We start from the raw sequence: 17,312 nt of genomic DNA, 5'->3' as shown, positions 1-17,312 counted from the left end.
TAAGCTCAGACCGCTTCAGGAGTGCAGGCTTGCGTTTGGATGGGCATCTGTCCCTCTTGTGGAGCATCCCAAGGTGGACTGGAAAACCCAGTCTGGCAAGAGCTTTTCGCCCCTTCCCTCCCCAGAATATAAGACCCATGCAATTCAATTCGTGACAAGCAAGCTGAACAGAAAGGCCTGTTTCAGTAAACCAGGGTTGTTTCTGAATGAGCAGCTGAGGCCCAGAAGAGGAAGGCGATTTAAATTACTGAAACAGCTGCCCTGCAGAAAAGACTCCTCTGAATTGATGGTTTCCTTGCTGGTAGGAAAGATGTATGGAGGCCAGCTTTAAATTGCAAGCCAAGTCTTAGCTTGAAAAGCAGGGGTGATAACACCGAGGAGATGGAGCTTTACTGACCTAGAAGCAGCAGCTGCATTGTCTCCTGTTCAACACTGCACGTGATCCAGCATGACAGGGCTCACATTGAGCATTAGCAGTTCCAGCTCAGGTTTTTGCTGTGGCAGTGAGCCCGTCTCTTCTCCCACCCTGCAGCTGCCTCCCGACAGCATAGAGAGGATGAGGGACTTACCCTCCACTGTGCAGCTGAAGGGTGGCTGCAGCGAGGCTGCTTTGTGAGGATATTGTTGAACCGAGCTTTTTGAGATTTCCTGAGTTCTGCTTTCATGAGAGGTGGAGCAGAGCCATTCATAGTGCTAAATTTAGTGGAGTTTTAAACTGATTACTCATGAGCCTGAAGGCCACGCGCAGAGCAGGGTTTTCTGGTGCTCTGCTTTTCCAAGCAGCAAGGTTGAAGCCATTTCTGCTCCTTTAACTTCTGGATGAGGTATCATACATGCTGAAAGTAGTCAGTTGGCTTCGTTCTTGACTGAGCCTCTTGTGGTGTTGTTGGTGTCTGTGCTCAGCACCTCAGACCCACCCTCCAGAGATGTTCTCTGAACTCCACTGGCTTCAGTTCCATTAATAAGATCCACAGAGTCTCTTGTGAAACTCAAAGTACCAGCCATCGGCAGCTGTTTTCTGAGCTGGTCCTGGTCACTTCTGTATCTTACAAAACACCTCCTAAGGCACATGCAAGAAACCTGAGGACTTCGAACGTCTTCGGCATTATCACCATGTTGAGAAGCTCCTGTGCCATAGCAGAAGCACATGCATCCATCTCTTGGGTGCTGGCTGTTCCATCGCTGCCACGTGCTGGGTGCTTGGTACCTCACATTGTTGCTAACCATGTGGAGAGCCAGCCCACGAGCAAGCTGTAAGTAGGGTACAGCCATCAAACCTTGATTTCAGGGTAACCTTTCCTTTGCAGAGAGCTTCCCTGGCTTGGCCCAGCTCTCTTGCTGTCTGCTCTGCAGCATGTCAGTGTGCTGCATTACAACCAGGGCATCAGTTTTCTCCTCCCTCCTCTCCCTTTGCTCCCTGCCTTCCCTAATGGACCTCCCCAGTTCTGTAGCCATCCCTCTGCAATTGCAGTGCTCACCAGCAGCATCTGTAGCCCGATCAGAGCGGATGTTCCCCTCTGTTCCCAGGTTTCTAGTATTCATTTCAAAAGAGCGTAGTTTTCTGGCAATTATTTCTGACAGCAGTGCTTACAAGGGGAAAGGATCATAGGAATAGTGTTTGCTGCTTGCTTCTACATTTCCTTTGGAACAGAATTCAGAAGATGCCAAATGGTTTAGTGTGAAATCCCATACCCACAAGGGGTATCAACCCTGTAATATCTAAAGAGAGATCTGTCATGGGTTTCTGTAACATCCACTGCCAGAGTTTCTGCCATTGATTCAGTGAAGTGCTAAATCAGTGTTTAAGCTGGCTTAATGCTTAGCATACTTAGCTTTCCATGTATTTTTATGCTTTGTTGGACTAAAGGTTTAGGTAAATCTTATTAAAACAGCTCTTGGAGCAGCTCTGTGGCTAAGTAGTCATCTAAATGATGCCAGAGGTTATCATTCAGAGCACAACACTCCCTTCCAGTTCTGTGTGAGTGGTTTTGTTGAACACGTGCTCGTGTCAGCAGTGGTGGGAGCAGGAAATTACTAGGAGTCTCCCATCTGGGATGAAAAATGTTGTGTTTATTTGTAGATCTTCCAGATATGCAGAAGAGTGGAAAATACTCACAGTGCTGCTTGCTGCAGCTTCCTTCATGGTTCTCCTAACACAGACACCCAGCAACTGTGAAATGCACCCTGCTCCTTACAGCCTGACAGCATATGGTGCTGTCGTAACTGCTGCCAAAATGTTCTCCTGAATTAAAGTCCTGAATTACAGCCAGCCTTTTGGCTGACAAATGTGAAGGGAGATGCTCTGAGATAGTGAAGAGCTTGGTTTTTTCATAGAAGTCAATATCTCAAACATAGATTCACTTCTCCCAAGCTTGCTGCTTTATGAGAATTGAACACTGAGCCAAGCCACTTCATATGAAAAATAGGTGTGTGTGTGTATGTGTGTATATATATATATATAAAAAACACAAAGCAAATCGTAACAAAACCAAACAACAAAGCCCCAAGCCGTTGAATGGATTAGTGTCCCTTGGCTTGCATTTGCTTGCTAGGAATTTCCACATGTCTGTTCCAAAGTCTTCCAGAGAATTGCTTTGTAATTCTAACTAAGGTCTTTATCAAAAAGGCTCTGGCAATACCTGCTCTAGGCTGGGATGCATCAAGCAGTGAGCTGATCTGAATGTACCATGCTGCATTACTTTGTAAAGATAAAGGAGGCTGGAGCCAGCTGAGAGGGGAGCTGAAAGCTCTGGGGCTTTGCTTTAGATGGACAAACTTATCATAACAACAAGGACATTAGAGTTAAAGAAGATGATGAAATCCCTACGAAAACCAGTTGTACTCAAAGGGGTGAATCACAACACTCCAGGGTCTTAAGTGTTTCTTGTTCCAGTGTTTTCTCAATAGCAGGAGGGCACATCCTGTGGCTGCAGTTTATGATATACAACAGAGTGAATACTTGCATGAGCAAGACTTTTTTCTTTTGCAGGTGTTCAAGAGGAGGTATTTTTACTTGTCACAACTCACGGATGGTTCCTATATTCTTAATTCCTACAAAGATGAGAAGATTTCCAAGGAATCCAAAGGCTGCATTTTCTTGGATGCTTGCAATGATGTCGTTCAGGTGGGTGTGCTTCCTGCATAGCTGGACATGGGCTGATGCACTGCTAGCTCTGAGACAGACATCTCTCCAAGGTCTGTGCCACTGAGGGGTGAAGATACGGATTTGCAAACTAACCCAGAGCTGGCTTGCTCTGTCAGTTCATCCTGTTAAAATGCAGGCAGGGCAGTCCATGAGGGTGCCATACTTCTGGCCAACAAGACAGCAAGTGGAGAGCTGCTGTCGGAGTAAAATAGAAGCGTTTCTTCACTACCTCATCTGCTCTCTCCCTGGTCTGTCCATCTCCTTTACCTGGTTATCGTAGCTCAGGTGCCTTCCAAGACGCCAGAGGGTTGAGGCCAGTAATTGGTGTGACTTAGTCTTGAGCACCTTCCTCCTCTATTTGCTGCTTACATCAGCTTCTTGTTTCTTCAGTTACATCCCGATAAGTCCATGGAAACATGCAACCCCTTGGGACTTTCAGCCTGCGGTGGTCTTGTAGGGTTTTAGGAGCAGGTATTTGTACAGAGCTTAAACCTGGGTTTGTTTTGTTATGCTGAGAGAGAAGTGCAGCAGTGGATTGCTGCTGTGCCTTCTGCTGCTGCCTCTGCAGAAGCTCCAAGTGCCATGGAGCCAGTACAGGGACCTTAAGTTACTCACTTCAGCGTGGGTGAATTGGAGCTGTGTGCTTCCTGAACACAGGGTCGATGTCTTTCTGAACACAGGAAAAGCAGCAGTACACATGCCTCAGTGATGTACGGGTGTACATCAGGTTTGCCTTGGTTTCCAGTTGGAAAATGCTGTTTAAAGGCCAACAGAGCTCAGAGATGTTGTATTGAACCACTTGCTTTTAATTAGGTGCCTCTAAGTGTCCTGGAGTGCACCATTACTTACTGTGTCAGATAAATCCAGCTCCTTGCTTCTCTGGGTAAACATTAAAGGTCTGACAACAGGAGAAGGAGCTTGCTTGGGCTCTTCAGTGCAGTGTCTGTGGTTCAGTCTGGCTCTCTTCCACTTTCAGAGTAGCTGTCAAGCATGGAGCTGCCAACGGCTTGATCGCAGCCATGAAGCCCTTTGTGATTGCTGCAGAAGAGGCTGCACGGTGTCAGCAAGGGTGCTGGCATTGTGCCTCATGGTGTTTCAGTTCAGGATGCTTCCACAGAGAGGTGCTGAGCAAAATGTAACACAGATCTTTCTCGTTCTTGTTTCTTTTCAGTGTCCCAAGATGCGCCGTTACGCGTTTGAACTGAAGACAATAGACAAGTACAGCCACTACCTGGCAGCTGAAACCGAGCAGGAGATGGAAGAATGGCTGGTGACTCTGAGGAAGATCATCCAGAGCAATACTGAGAGTTTGGTGCAAGAGAAGAAAGACACTGTGGAATCTGTGCAAGGTCAGCTTACAAATAAGCAACCTACCTTCACCCCTCTGCAGGAGGATGTGAGCAGTGTGCTTGGAGAAGTGTGTGTTTGTCTTCCTGTATCAATAGCAAGAATTGTGGCTGACACATGATATCATGTGAAAGGGCTTAGTATAATGGAGACAATAGTCTGAGGGATGAAAGTGGTGGGAAATATGACCCTCCTTCTGGATGGGAAATCCGTGGCAAATTTTCAGGACTCCTGGAAAATTGGCTCTGTGCTGGAGTTCTGCTTTGGAAAGACCTAGCAGGCTGTAATAACACACTCTGGTACTGGTAATGTATGGAAAAATCTCACTTCAGAGGAGTGGAAAAGTCCCCATGAAGTGTTTCTGTGCTATTCTAAGCTAATACTGCAGGATCCGTTCTGGCAGAGCAGTGCTCCTGCAGTTGTTTTGAACATCTGCTCTTTGTGTCCTTGCAGATGATGAATCGGGCACGCAGGGAAAAACGGAGAACATCCTGGAGAGCCTGGAGAGGAGCATGCATCCAGAGCTGATGAAGGTATTGTGTGTGCAGAGGACACTCTCCCAGCCCATAGACAGTTGCCTCCTCCATGTCTATAAAAAGGGGTTTTCCATTTCTGTGTCTTCAGCTCTGGGGGAGCCATGCAGGCTCCGAGTGCTGGTGGGGTCCCTGTTCTCTCATCTGCCTGTCTCATGGATGGAGCTCTGTGATCTGAGGCTGCATTTTCCTTGCCTCCAAGTGTAGAGCGTTTAAGGAAGAGCCAGTTAGAGCAAATGAAGGGCTGTTGTGGTCAGTAGTGCTCATTCCTGCTCAGCAGAGGTGGCCGTCCAGGCCATGAGAGCAGAGGGGCAGTTAGGTGGCAGCCACATTCTGTTTATGATGCATTGTGGTTCCCTGCTTCTGTCTGGTTTCTCATCTGGCAGAGCCACATTGCTCTACTGCCACTGCACAGCGTTGGTGGCTACAGCTGAGAAGTCCAGAGGAGGCCATGGGGATGATCAGGGGCTGGAGCATATCTTACATGGAGCCAGGCTGAGAACACTGGGGCTGTTCAGCCTGGAGAAGAGAGGCTGCATGGAGACCTCAGAGCAGCTTCCAGTGTCTGAAGGGGGCTACAAGGATGCTGGAGAGGGGCTCTTCATCAGGGACAGTAGTGACAGGACAAGGGGTGATGGGTTCAGACTGAAACAGGGGAAGTTCAGGTTAGATAAAGCAGAAGCTCTTCCCTGTGAGGGTGCTGAGGCGCTGGCACAGGGTGCCCAGAGAAGCTGTGGCTGCCCCATCCCTGGCAGTGTTCAAGGGCAGGTTGGACACAGGGGCTTGGAGCAAGCTGCTCCAGTGGAAGGGGTCTTTGCCTTTGGCAGGGGAGCTGGAACTGGATTATCTTAAAGTCCTTTCCAGCCCAAACCAGTCTGGGATTCTATGATCATCTCACGTACCACAAAGGAAACCTGAAAACTTCTATTTTGTTTTGCTTCCATTCTTTGCAAATAACGAGTGTTTGCCCTGTGTGGCCAGGCAGTAATACCAGTGCTTTCCTTTGTCCTAGTACGGAAGAGAAACAGAGCAGCTGAACAAACTGAGCAGAAACGATGGAAGACAAAACCTCTTTTCTTTCGACCCAGAAGTCCAGGTAAACATCCCCATAGTTGTAAATGTGAGGTTTTGTTCCCTGGACCTGCCTCCCCTCTTCCCACTGTGTTCCAGTGGGCTGTGGAACAGAAGGGCAGCTCATGCGAGAGCTGAGCATGTCAGTGCTCAGGTGATAGCTCAAATAAAGGGAAGAGTAACAGCAGCCCCACACGTGGCCTCCCTCCAGCTTTGCTGGCTTCTGTATGATGCTTCTTGATGCTGCTGGATTTCAAACCCATCATCTGGGTGTCTGGGAGGTTCTCATGGCTGCAGAAGCAGTAGAAGTATCGCAAGGACACCTGCAGCCCACGTGGCCTGAGCATGTCTGGAGTCTAACAGTGATGTTAAAGACCGTGCGAGTGGCTTACAGGGAGAGTCTCAGTCTTCAGAGAGTTCTCAGATGTAGGGCCCATACAACCAGGAAAACCACCCCGTGCTGCTCTCGTGCTCTGGGGCAGGAGTTCATTGGCTATTGCCTTGCTTTCCTCTCGGCTTTGACATCTTTGCTAAGCTTTCTGCCAAGGTCCAGGTGTGGGATTTCAGTGGAATGGGCTGCAATTGTTCGTAGAGTTGGAGAGAATTGTTCCTAGTTACTTGGTGGTTTCTGGTTCTCCTTCTGTGACAGGCTTTGGCTTGTTCACAGCTGTGAAAAAGGACTTTCTGGTTTAACAAGGAAATGTAATTAGTCTTTACAAGGTTTAGTTCTGAGCTTTTCTCTTGCTCCTTTAAAGTCTTTAACAGAAAGAGGATAAGCATCCAGGAGACCATGGAGATATTATTCAGCGTGGAGCATCTAAGATCTGGGTGCTTTCACCTAACCACCTGGTTAGGCTGCATTCATTGTCCTCCCTCTATACCCAGAGCTCTTCATTCTGCTGTGGGTCAGTCAGATCTGCTGCAGCACTTGGCATCCAGAATCGCTGCTCTGGTCAATCCGGGTTTGTCTGTGCACCCTTGTACATCTGGTGCTAAGGAAACTGGGAGCAGGAACATAGACCTAAAACATACTTTCCTCATTGAAGAGAAGCAGAGGAAGCAGTGGGAAGAGTTTCCCACAATCAGATAAGCAATTGCAGCCTATTTTGCTGGAAGGACTTGACTGGGAGGTATCGGCTCCCTGGGTTTGGCATGCGGGTTTGTGCAGGATAGTCTCCAAGAGATGTGCTGCTATTCAAGGGTGTTTGGTAGCTGTGTGTGCCCACTGCCCAGTATGATGGGTATGGTGAAGCTCTTGTCTAGCTGGTGGTGTTTTGGACACGTGTATCTCTTCTCCCAGAAGGGTGGATGTTGAGGCACAGACCAGGCATGGGTGTTCTGGGTTAGAAAGAAAGGAGCTGATTATAATCAAGACTGGGTTTTCTAGCTGGCTCTGCAGGCAGTCTTTGTTGTTTCTAGCTATGGCAGTTATTGCTGTGCATCTAGAAATGCCTCCCACTTTGAGGAGGTGTTCACCATCCCAACGGCATGTGCCTTCTCTCTGTTTCAGGCACAGGAACCGCCTCTTAAGCTAGTCACATCTTCAAAGTGGAAGATACTTTCCTGAGGGTAACGCCAGCTTATGTTCTGCTTTCTTCCCCAAGCTCTAAATGGTGTTTGGGAAGATCCCCAGGGTTACAGCAAAGCAGGAAGGAACTGAAATCATCCTGAGGTTTAGTTTTCTGTGCTCTACAAACCAGATTGCTAAAAATTGATACATCCTCATGAATTCACGCCGTGAATACGTTTGTGTCACATCCCCAAATGGCGCTCATTTGTGAATGTCTTGTACTTTCTGTACCACTTGAACAAAAGATTATTAAGATGGTATTGGCCATAATGTGACCCCTTAACATTATTCAGGCCTTTGTTTTCTTGTTTAATGAGACCAGATTTGCTTGTTTGCTGTCTAGAGACTGGACTTCTCGGGGATGGAGCCAGACGTGAAGCCCTTTGAGGAGAAGAGCAGCAGGCGCTTCGTAGTGATCTGCCAGGACTTCTCCCTCAACCTCCTCGCTCAGCTCAATGACAGGGCCGAAGGAGGACCCACCAACGTAAGGGTTGCTCTGGCATGTTCTGCTTTGTCTTCTTTATCCTCACTGCCAAGAAGAACCCTCAGCAGGTTAACCTGGGTGGATAAAAGCATCCCATTGGGGTGGCTCCGATGGGACCTGGGCAAGCAGTGAGCACTGGCGCAGGGTCATTGAGGGGTTTATCTACCTTGGTAGTCTGGTGTTCCAAAAAGGTGTCTGGGGACAGGGTCCATCCTGGTGTGCCTCAGCCTGCCGGGAGCATGGACTGCTGGGAAACCAACCAGCACTTCAGAGGCATGGGGAATGGGGAGTTTGTGTCTGCCATGTTCTGGATCCCTGTGAAAGTCCTGTTGGTAAATGATTAAGCTCCATCTCCAAACCACTCACTTCTGTGTTTTATTTCATTTCCCCTAATGGCAAGGGATTTCCTTGTTCCAAAACCTTCTGACTCCCAGACTAACTGTATTCACAGCCCAGCACTCCCACACAACTGTATTCACTTTATTATATGCATTTGTTACCGTGCCAAAGTTGTGCCTTAGCCTAAAAACCTCTTCCTTGTATTTGCTGAGGCTCTGATGTCTGCAGACAGCTATCACATCTCTCCTCAGCCTCTGTTCTGCCAGGCTGACCAGACCAGGCTCCTCCAATCTTTCTTCCCAAAACATAACCCCTATTATCATGTCCTGCCTTTGGAGTCAGCCCTTTATGTGAGGGTGCTGGAGCAGCAGAAAGCATCGCAGGGGAGGCAGCAGCCCTGGCACTGCAGATGGTACCTTGTCTGGTGCCTGTTAGAGCTGCAAAGGCTTTGCTGGTTCATTCTGGCAGTTCAGAGCTCGTGCACCAGCTCCTCCTTGGTAACCCCAGCAGATGAATGTGTCACTGAGAGCAGGGATTCTTGTTGTTCTGTCCCTAATCGGGCCAGAGTCTGACCTAACCAGCATGTTTTTAGTATTGATGTAATGCCTCCAAGTCATGCTGTAATGTCTCAGGCACGCTACAGTCTTGTCTTCAGGCCTTTGTTTGTATCTTTGCATGCACACATGCCTGCTAGGATGTGTGAATTAAAAACACATGGAATTATTGCTGCTTGCCTTGTGTGGTCAAGGTCAGGAGCTACAAACGCGTTGGCAGGCTTGGCACATGCAGCTCCTCAGCAGTGCCGGCCTGTGCAGTGGGGTTTTCTGACGCGTATTCAATCACGCTTCCAGGTCGAGCCCTTTTTCCTGAGCCTGGCGTTATTTGACCTGAAAAATAATTGCAAGATTTCAGCTGACTTCCATGTGGATTTGAACCCCCCGTCTGTCCGGGACATGCTGATGGATACCGCTGCATCCAGCGCGGAGGGCACCAAGGGATGTTCTCCAGGAGAGAGCCTTGTGCACGGGGTCCCTGAGGCTTCCCTGCGCTACATAAAACGGGTAAAGAGCTGACTTTCTCCTCAGTCTGCATCCCTTTTGAGGCTGTGGCTGGTCAGTAGTATTGCAACGTGGTGTAGTCCACTGTGTGGAGAGGCTGAAGTCACCTTTTCTCTTGAACTGAGTGGGTTTTGGGCAGTGTCTCAAGCCATTTGCTGCTTTGGGCTCACTGGCAACGGTAGGCAAAGCTCCAGGTAGAGCTTTTCAAGACCTGACCATGCTCAAGCCCTGTGAGCCCCCATGGCCCGTCCGCAGCAGCAACCAAAGCAGGGGCTGCGTGTGCTGTGGGAAGGGCAGGGCAGGTCGGGTGCCCTGCTGTCTGACAGCCTGCTCTCTGCCTCTTGCAGGGGGTTTTCTCTGTGACCGACCCACATGTGGAGATCTTCCTGGTGGCCCGTGTGGAGAAGGTGCTGCAGGGCAGCATCACACACTGTGCAGAGCCGTACATGAAGAACTCGGACCCGGGGAAGGTATTGGATGGGGCTGTGAGAGTTTCTGCTCAGTAATGCTGTCTGCTGCTGCAGGGGGTAGTGTGGTCTGAAACGGGGGCTGCTCGTTCTGACAAATGGTTTTCATCCATTCAGGTACTTGTGCTGCTGCAGGGCTGGCTTCGGCTGTGCTGTGGGGAGAGGTTTGGTTCCTTCGCCTGAAAAGAGGCAGAGGAGTTTTAGACAGAGCCATGTGGTTGGGGCATGGGGGCCTGTTCCCTATTACACTTCAACAAGGCAAAGCCTGGGCTGGCAGCAAGAGTGGGACACTCCAGGGCTAGAGAAGTGGGCTGCACTGTTCCATGGTGCTACACACAGTGTCTTACCCCAGCACAAAGAGGGACGTGGAGCTGTTGCAGTGAGCCTAGAGGAGGCCACGGAGATGCTGCAAGAGCTGGAGCAGCTCTGCTCTGGAGCCAGGCTGAGAGAGCTGGGCTGGGGCAGCCTGGAGAAGAGAAGGCTCCTGAAGGGGAGACCTGAGAGCAGCTCCAGTGCCTGAAGGGGCTGCAGGAAAGCTGGAGAGGGGCTTGGGACAAGGGATGGAGGGACAGGCCAAGGGGAATGGCTTGAACCTGCCCGAGGGGAGACTGAGATTAGACATTAGGAAGAGGCCTTAGAGGTCATCCAGCTCCAACCCCTGCCACGGGCAGGGACCCCTTCCACTGGAGCAGCTTGCTCCAAGCCCCTGTGTCCAACCTGCCCTTGAGCACTGCCAGGGATGGGGCAGCCACAGCTTCTCTGGGCACCCTGTGCCAGCGCCTCAGCACCCTCACAGGGAAGAGCTTCTGCCTAAGAGCTCACCTCAGTCTAATAGCTAATCTCAGTCCAGTGTTTGCTATTGCTCTGCAAAAGTGACAGCTGTGCTTGGTGTGCAGTGACAGGGATGTCTCTCAGCTCAGTTGTGCCTTGCAGCATATGGAGAGTTGCTTCTCCCCGGGGAGTGCAGTGCTTCCAGTTCCTCCCCCGGGGCTCCATGGTGCTCACACTCTCCCCTTGTGTTTTGCAGACTGCCCAGAAGGTGCATAAGGTGGCCAAGCAGGCGTGCAGCCGTCTGGGGCAGTACCGGATGCCCTTCGGCTGGGCGGCCAGGTCAGTCACCGCGGGCTGCGCCTGGCTGTGGCCAGAGCCGCTGCTGCAGGTTATCCAGGACATGACCCGGGACACGGTCAGAGTGGGTGGGCAAAGCACCAAGGGCTTGAGGTCGGTGAAGCTGCAGCTGAGGGCAGAGCCTGGCTCTGGTTCCCAAGGCAGAATGGGGATGGCCTGGAATGCTCTGTCTAGAATTAGAAATGAAATCTGAAGGAGTAAACAGTGCTGGGAAAGCAGTAACCTCCTTGCTGACCTGTAGCTGCTGCCCTAAGGGGCGGAACGTTCCGGGGGATGATGAATAGCACCATCCTGTGCTGCTGCGGGAATCAGCGCAGAGATTCCCTCCTGGCACCAGTCATTGCCAGGCCAGGGAGGAGAGTGCTGGACCTCCTGGCCTGGCAGTGGCTATCAGCTGGGGCTTGGCTCCTGTGTGGGGCTCTGCTTTAATTAATGTTCTTGGGACTGACCCCAGATAGCGATCCCATTGCCGCACTGTGCTTTACTGGGACTGATAAAGCGTATCAATGCTCATTCCCTGAAATCACACGTCAGAGGAAAGCCTGAAGGCGAGTTCATTCCCCTGCTGCTGCCTCCTATAGCTGAGTTGCTCTGTGATGCTGACAAAGGGATGGTACTGACATGGGAACACCAAATGGCTATCGCAGCAGGCTGGGATTTGGGGCTGTACAGGGATTTTGCCCTTGACATTGGCTGCTCGGCTTCAGCCTGGTGTTTCTGGGATGCAGCTTATTCCTGGGAGCCAGCACACAGCCCCTCAAGGGCAGCCTCAGCCTAGCAGCAGGCTCTGTTCGGGCATTGACTTTGAGAGGCTTCAGATTTGTTCCTGCTGGGTAAGGAGCTGCGTTTTGAGACCAAGGAGTTGAGTGGCCTCATGCGGGGAGCTGTGTTGTCCTGCATCCCTAGAACCGTTTTCCTGTGAGTTTCAGGGGAAGGTGTTTACCCAGAAAGGGAATATGGATGCTTTAATGTTCTTGCTGTGCACAGACATCCGCAGCCTTTATTTTCAAGGGTAATAACACCAGTATTCATTCAGGGCAGAATCCAGTCTCCTGCTCTGGGTTCAGGAGGAAGCTGATGTCTGTCCTGAGAGTGGTCTTCATTGCACATTCCTTTCCTAGGAGAATTTCCATGCTCTGACCCTGTGTGCAACTAGGAAGATACTTCACCACTTGGTGTTAGTGGGGGGGGATTGAAGGGTTTTGGGGATTGAGGACCAGTCTTGGAACTGGACTGTGTGTGTCCTTCTCACACTGGAGAGAAGGGACATGGTGATGTCCCATGCAGTTATGTGATGTGGGGGATTGGGGGGTGTGTGGGGATGGGGGAGTGCTCAGGAGGTCTGGTGTTGGTCAGAGCAGTCACAGTGCACTGAACCTGCCCCGCAGCCTGATGGGTCAAAGACCCCAGGGTCTGCTTGCTCACCAGCATTGAAGACACGTGTCTCCTCTTTTCTGCAGGCCAGTTTTCAAAGACTCCCAGGGCACTCTGGATGCTGAGGGGAAATTCTCGCCTCTGTACAAGCAAGACAGTGGCAAGCTCTCCAATGAAGACATGCTGAAGCTTTTAGCAGAGTATAAGAAGTAAGCGTAAGAGACTGGGGCAGGGGCTGAGCAGGCAATAGAACAGTTAAGCAGAAGCATGAGAGGACAATTTCTACAGTGCTCTGAGGGTAACAGAAAGCTGATGTGTTCAGCACCTGAACGTTCAAGGTTCACACTCTTGTTCCTTTCTCTCTAACCCAGACCAGAGAAGAGTAAACTACAGGTCATTCCAGCCCAGTTACGTATTGTCATCAAGGACGTCCCGCTAGACTTCACAAGTAAGGATCTTGGATCTTCAAATGAATCCTGGTGGCTCTAGCCTCAGGAGTTAATCCCTGTATGGGCAGTTTTGCTATTTCATTAACAAGAGCACAACCTCGTAAGTCCTTCTGTTGGGTTCTGTGGAGGGATGTGGTCCAAGTGCAGAGGTTTACCTGTGTGCATCTTGTCTGCTGTTTGGCCATTACATCCTAAACCTAAAAGAAGCCACTTGCCTGCTTTTGCTGTTACTGTTACACAATCTCATATAGCAATTTGGATCTGTTAACACCAGAGGGCTTCACATATGTGGTCAGTGTGATTCTTTACTTTGCATTTAAAGAAACCAAGACAAACATCAGGAGATGTTTCCAGGATTTATAAAGCAGTAACTTCATGGGCCACATTCCTGGCAGGCTCGACGTGCAGGTCCTGGGCAGAGCGGCCGTCCCTAGTCAGACATTCCCTAGTCCCTAGTCATTCACAAGAGCCTTTGACTCTGCCCAGAGCTACAGTAAAGTGCCACTTCTGCAGTCCCCCTGGCCGGGAGAGCAGAGCCCTGTGCTGCCCTTGCACCCGTTTGCTCCCACTATTGCTCCTGCATTTTGCTCCATGGATGTTGCATGATCAAGGGGAGAATTTTCCCTTAATCATTTCAGCAGGAGTGGTCCAAATCCTGCTGCCCAGTCAGCACACACAGTCCTCTGGTGAGAAGTGGAGCAGGGTTTGAGATCCACGAATTTCCTTTCACGTAGGCTGTGCTCACTTACCCAAGCTTCCTTTCTCTTCCAGATTGTGTGACAGCTTCTTACATTCCTATAAAGCCTTTTGAGAAGAGCTGTGAGGACGTCGCGGTTGAAGTGGAAGAGTTTGTCCCAGAAGTCACTAAATACTGTTATCCCTTCACCGTCTACAAAAACCATCTCTATGTCTACCCCTTGCATTTGAAGTATGAGAACCAGAAGGTGTTTGCAAAGGTGGGTGACCTGGAGAGCAGGCTCAGCATGTAATGGGGTGATGCTGTTGACCTGCAGCAATGGCTCATCCTTCTGTTCTCCCCCATTTCAGGCAAGGAATATTGCTGTCTGCCTTGAGTTCAGGGATTCAGATGAAGCTGATGCCAGGCCATTAAAGGTGGGTACTGTTAATGGGGCTGCCACTTGCTGTTGTGTCCTGTGTGCCAGCCGGGCTGAGCAGGACTACAGGAAAGCTGTTTTCATTTGGCCAGCTCATTTAGGGTGAGAGCAAGCCTGAATTCAGCTCTTCATTTGTGTTCCCAGTGTATATACGGCAAACCCGGAGGGCATCTCCTGACCACAAACGCGTACGCTGCTGTGCTGCATCACAACCAGAGTCCAGAGTTCTATGATGAGGTAAAAATGCAATGGTGGGAAATACCAGGTTTTCCTGGGTGCTACAAAGCCAAGGGGCCTTTCAGGAGGCATCTTTTTTCCAGGGCTGGGTGGAATAAGGGTAAAAATAGTGACCAGCTCTTTGCCTCAGTGGAAGAGCTCAGCAGAGCCAGGGACTGTCAATTTTTAATGCCAGTTTGTTTTGTGCTATCTTTACTGTCACGCTTTGTGCACTGCAGTCACACACCCCCATTAATAAATAATGTGCTGATGTGATGAACATGTTAGCCAGGAGTTATTACAGATTGGTAGGAATGTGTCTAGTGTAACTGCGTACATAGCATTTGTGAAATAGAGCTTAAAATACTACTCCACGACTAAAAATACAGTCTTATCTATCATGGTATCATTTTAGATTAAAATTGAGCTTCCAATTCACCTCCATCAAAAGCATCATTTGCTTTTCACCTTCTATCATGTCAGCTGTGAAATTAATACAAAGGCAACATCGAAAAAGCAGGACACCGTTGAAACTCAAGGTACGTTCAATGCTTCAGTTACTTCTATTGGAGTCCAAGATAAGATGAACAAAGGGACATGAAAAAATACTTGATTAAAATACTGGACTGTCTGCATTTTGGCTTTTTGAAAGCATCCTCATACAAATCTTGGGTCTAAACTGGAGTAAAACACTTATGTGTTTAGTGTATATCGAAGCTCTTCCTGCATGTTCTTGACTTGGTTTGTGTGAATGGGCTCTTGTCAGTCAGGTCACCACCAAAACCTTGATGGGAGATCAGAGCCTCAGGGGCCTATCCTGCCAACCCTGAACATGTATAAGAAACTGAGCACCCCCAGGTCCTGCGGGCTGGGTTGCCTTTCCATTCAGCAGGTCCTTGGGTGCACAACCATGGCTCGCAGGCTGTTTCTGCCCCTCCAACCCACTCCTGGTCTCGGCTGTGCTGGGTGTGAATGTGCTCACCAAGTCACCAGGTGAATGTGCTTTACCAAGGCTGATGTGGTCAATCCCAGCCTTGCTGAAGCCCCTTCCACAGCTGCGAGCCTGATCTCCTCAGGGTGAGGCACAGCTCTTTTTGGAGATGGGTCACTGGGTGCCACCTAACTCAGGTCTGGTTGCCTCCGCAGTGGGGTACGCCTGGGTGCCGTTGCTGAAGGATGGACGCATCGTCACCCTGGAGAGGCATTTGCCAGTTTCATCCAACCTTCCACCTGGCTACCTAGGCCTTGGAGACCCAGAGGCACGAAGGGTAGGAAGGCCATTTAAAATGGACTTAAATGTAAAAGGAAGAGGAAGGCTGAGCTTTTGTTATCACTGTAAGTTCTTGGCCCATGTTAGTGCTCTGCTCAGCTGTAAAGATCCCAGCTGCACGGCAGCTCCCACAGCTTAAGGCTCTTCAGGATGGGAGGCAGGACTTCCTGTGCTTCTGTGGGTTGCAGAGAGTATTTCCATGGGAGGCTGGACTGTTGCAGATGGGGCAGAGCAGGGGATGGGGCACGTGCTCCGTGTGCCCGTTCTCTGCCCTGCGGAGGCTGCAGTCAGGTCACTGATGTTGGTGCACGAGGGGAGCCCATTGTTCCACCCCAACCTGACCAGTGTCTGTCTGCACAGAGCCACCTTCTCACTGCAGTCTGAAACCAAGTGCTTGAATGTTGTCTGTTCACAGCAGCCCAGCGTGGATGCGAAGTGGGTGGATGGAGCAAAGCCACTGTTTAAGATCAGACTCCATTTGGACTCGACCATTTACACCCAGGTAAATGAGCATCTCGCTCTTCAAGACAAAGGAAGTGATTGCTCTGTCTCTACTGCTGCTGTGGGGAAGAGGTATTTGTTTGCAGAGCAGCACAGAGATCCTTGTGCAGCAGCAGGTCTGGGATTGCTTGCAGGGATCTGCTGCTTTGCCTGGCTGTGATGAGCAGTTGTGTGAAGGAGCAGGGGAGAGGCTGATGTTTTCTTGGCCAATTGCACTGTAAGCGGCAGGACCAAGGAAACATTTGAGCAAATGAGCTGCCCCGGTGCAAGAGAAGGACCGGTGGCAGTGCGAGGTTTCTGCAGATATTGGTCTGTTTATTAAGGTTCTTTTAAAGGTTTTCCAACGTGAGCAGACACCAGAAAACACGAGTCCTGATTTCCTTTTGCAACCAGTTCAGGCTGGTTTACCAAGTCCTTGTGTTTTCTGCTGTCCCACGGCAGTGATGGACTTCCCCAAGCTTCATGTGACGTGCAGCAAAGTGCTCTGGGGCACCTCCTGTCAGCACTGCTCATGGGGAAGTGCCCTGGGCAGGGCTGCTTGTCCCATGCTGGGTGTAATCGGCTGCATTTACATTCACAGCAACTTGCTTTCAGCATCATCCAAATCTGGTTTAGGGTCTTATTGATTCTGGACAGCACTGAGAGCAGCACAGCAGCTCCATTTCCCACCAGATTACATCCCCAGATGCTTTTCAGGGTTAAATAACCCAGCAATTAAATGTACCTATGGAGGAGGAGGGAGAGAAATGGGAAGGGAAGTGCCTCATGTGGGCAGTAGGTTGGTGAGGCAGATGGAGAGCCGCAGCTGGGAGAGGAAGGCTCCCACTTATCCAGGCCAGTGTTGGATGGGGATCAGGGCTCAGGGCAGCACAACCACAGGAGAATTTTCACACTGCTGGAAGCTTTGTGCTTAACCTTGAGATTATGGGAGCCAGGGGGTGGGCAGGGGCTGGGTACATCAGCAAAGGCAGGGAGCAGTACTGTAGTCCTGGGAGTGGGGACCATTGATAGGGACATGGGGCTTGCTGGGGACACCTCTGCCGCGGGGAGGTCAGCAGGGTTTTGAGTGCAAGCTGCAGAGCGGGGGTTGACAAACGCTGAGGGTGCTGCACTGAACAACTTTGTCTCTTCCAGGACATGCACTTGCACAAATTCTTCCAGTACTGCCAGCTGGTGCAGGCGGGAGCTAAGGAAGTGCCAGGAGAACTTGTGAAATACCTGAAGGTGAGCAGGGCCTGGCAGTGG

At 50.2% G+C, this 17,312-nt stretch overlaps 1 protein-coding gene across 6 annotated transcripts in view; it reads left to right on the top strand.

The window, feature by feature from the left end:
- DOCK11 (dedicator of cytokinesis 11) overlaps positions 1-17,312 on the top strand; it is a 69,933-nt gene that overhangs the window by 18,833 nt on the left and 33,788 nt on the right. For 5 of the 6 annotated variants that reach the window (XM_062612756.1, XM_062612755.1, XM_062612752.1 and 2 more), the window contains exons 7-23: positions 2,990-3,124; positions 4,317-4,494; positions 4,946-5,025; positions 6,038-6,121; positions 8,010-8,150; positions 9,341-9,550; positions 9,895-10,017; positions 11,042-11,124; positions 12,603-12,725; positions 12,888-12,964; positions 13,737-13,921; positions 14,013-14,078; positions 14,225-14,317; positions 14,712-14,835; positions 15,443-15,564; positions 15,982-16,068; positions 17,202-17,291. In XM_062612756.1, coding sequence (XP_062468740.1) covers positions 2,990-3,124; positions 4,317-4,494; positions 4,946-5,025; positions 6,038-6,121; positions 8,010-8,150; positions 9,341-9,550; positions 9,895-10,017; positions 11,042-11,124; positions 12,603-12,725; positions 12,888-12,964; positions 13,737-13,921; positions 14,013-14,078; positions 14,225-14,317; positions 14,712-14,835; positions 15,443-15,564; positions 15,982-16,068; positions 17,202-17,291 — 2,001 coding nt within the window. The remainder of the gene's footprint in view (positions 1-2,989; positions 3,125-4,316; positions 4,495-4,945; positions 5,026-6,037; positions 6,122-8,009; positions 8,151-9,340; positions 9,551-9,894; positions 10,018-11,041; positions 11,125-12,602; positions 12,726-12,887; positions 12,965-13,736; positions 13,922-14,012; positions 14,079-14,224; positions 14,318-14,711; positions 14,836-15,442; positions 15,565-15,981; positions 16,069-17,201; positions 17,292-17,312) is intronic. The other variant, XM_062612751.1, reaches the window with a different exon arrangement.

The sequence above is a fragment of the Pezoporus occidentalis genome, unplaced genomic scaffold, assembly GCF_034315485.1.
Source record: "Pezoporus occidentalis ecotype Australia unplaced genomic scaffold, CSIRO_AGI_Poc_V1 ctg161, whole genome shotgun sequence".
NCBI classification, from domain to species: Eukaryota; Metazoa; Chordata; class Aves; order Psittaciformes; family Psittacidae; genus Pezoporus; species Pezoporus occidentalis.
The sequence above is the reverse complement of the archived record's forward strand: the minus strand, read 5'-3'. Positions and strand labels throughout refer to the sequence as shown.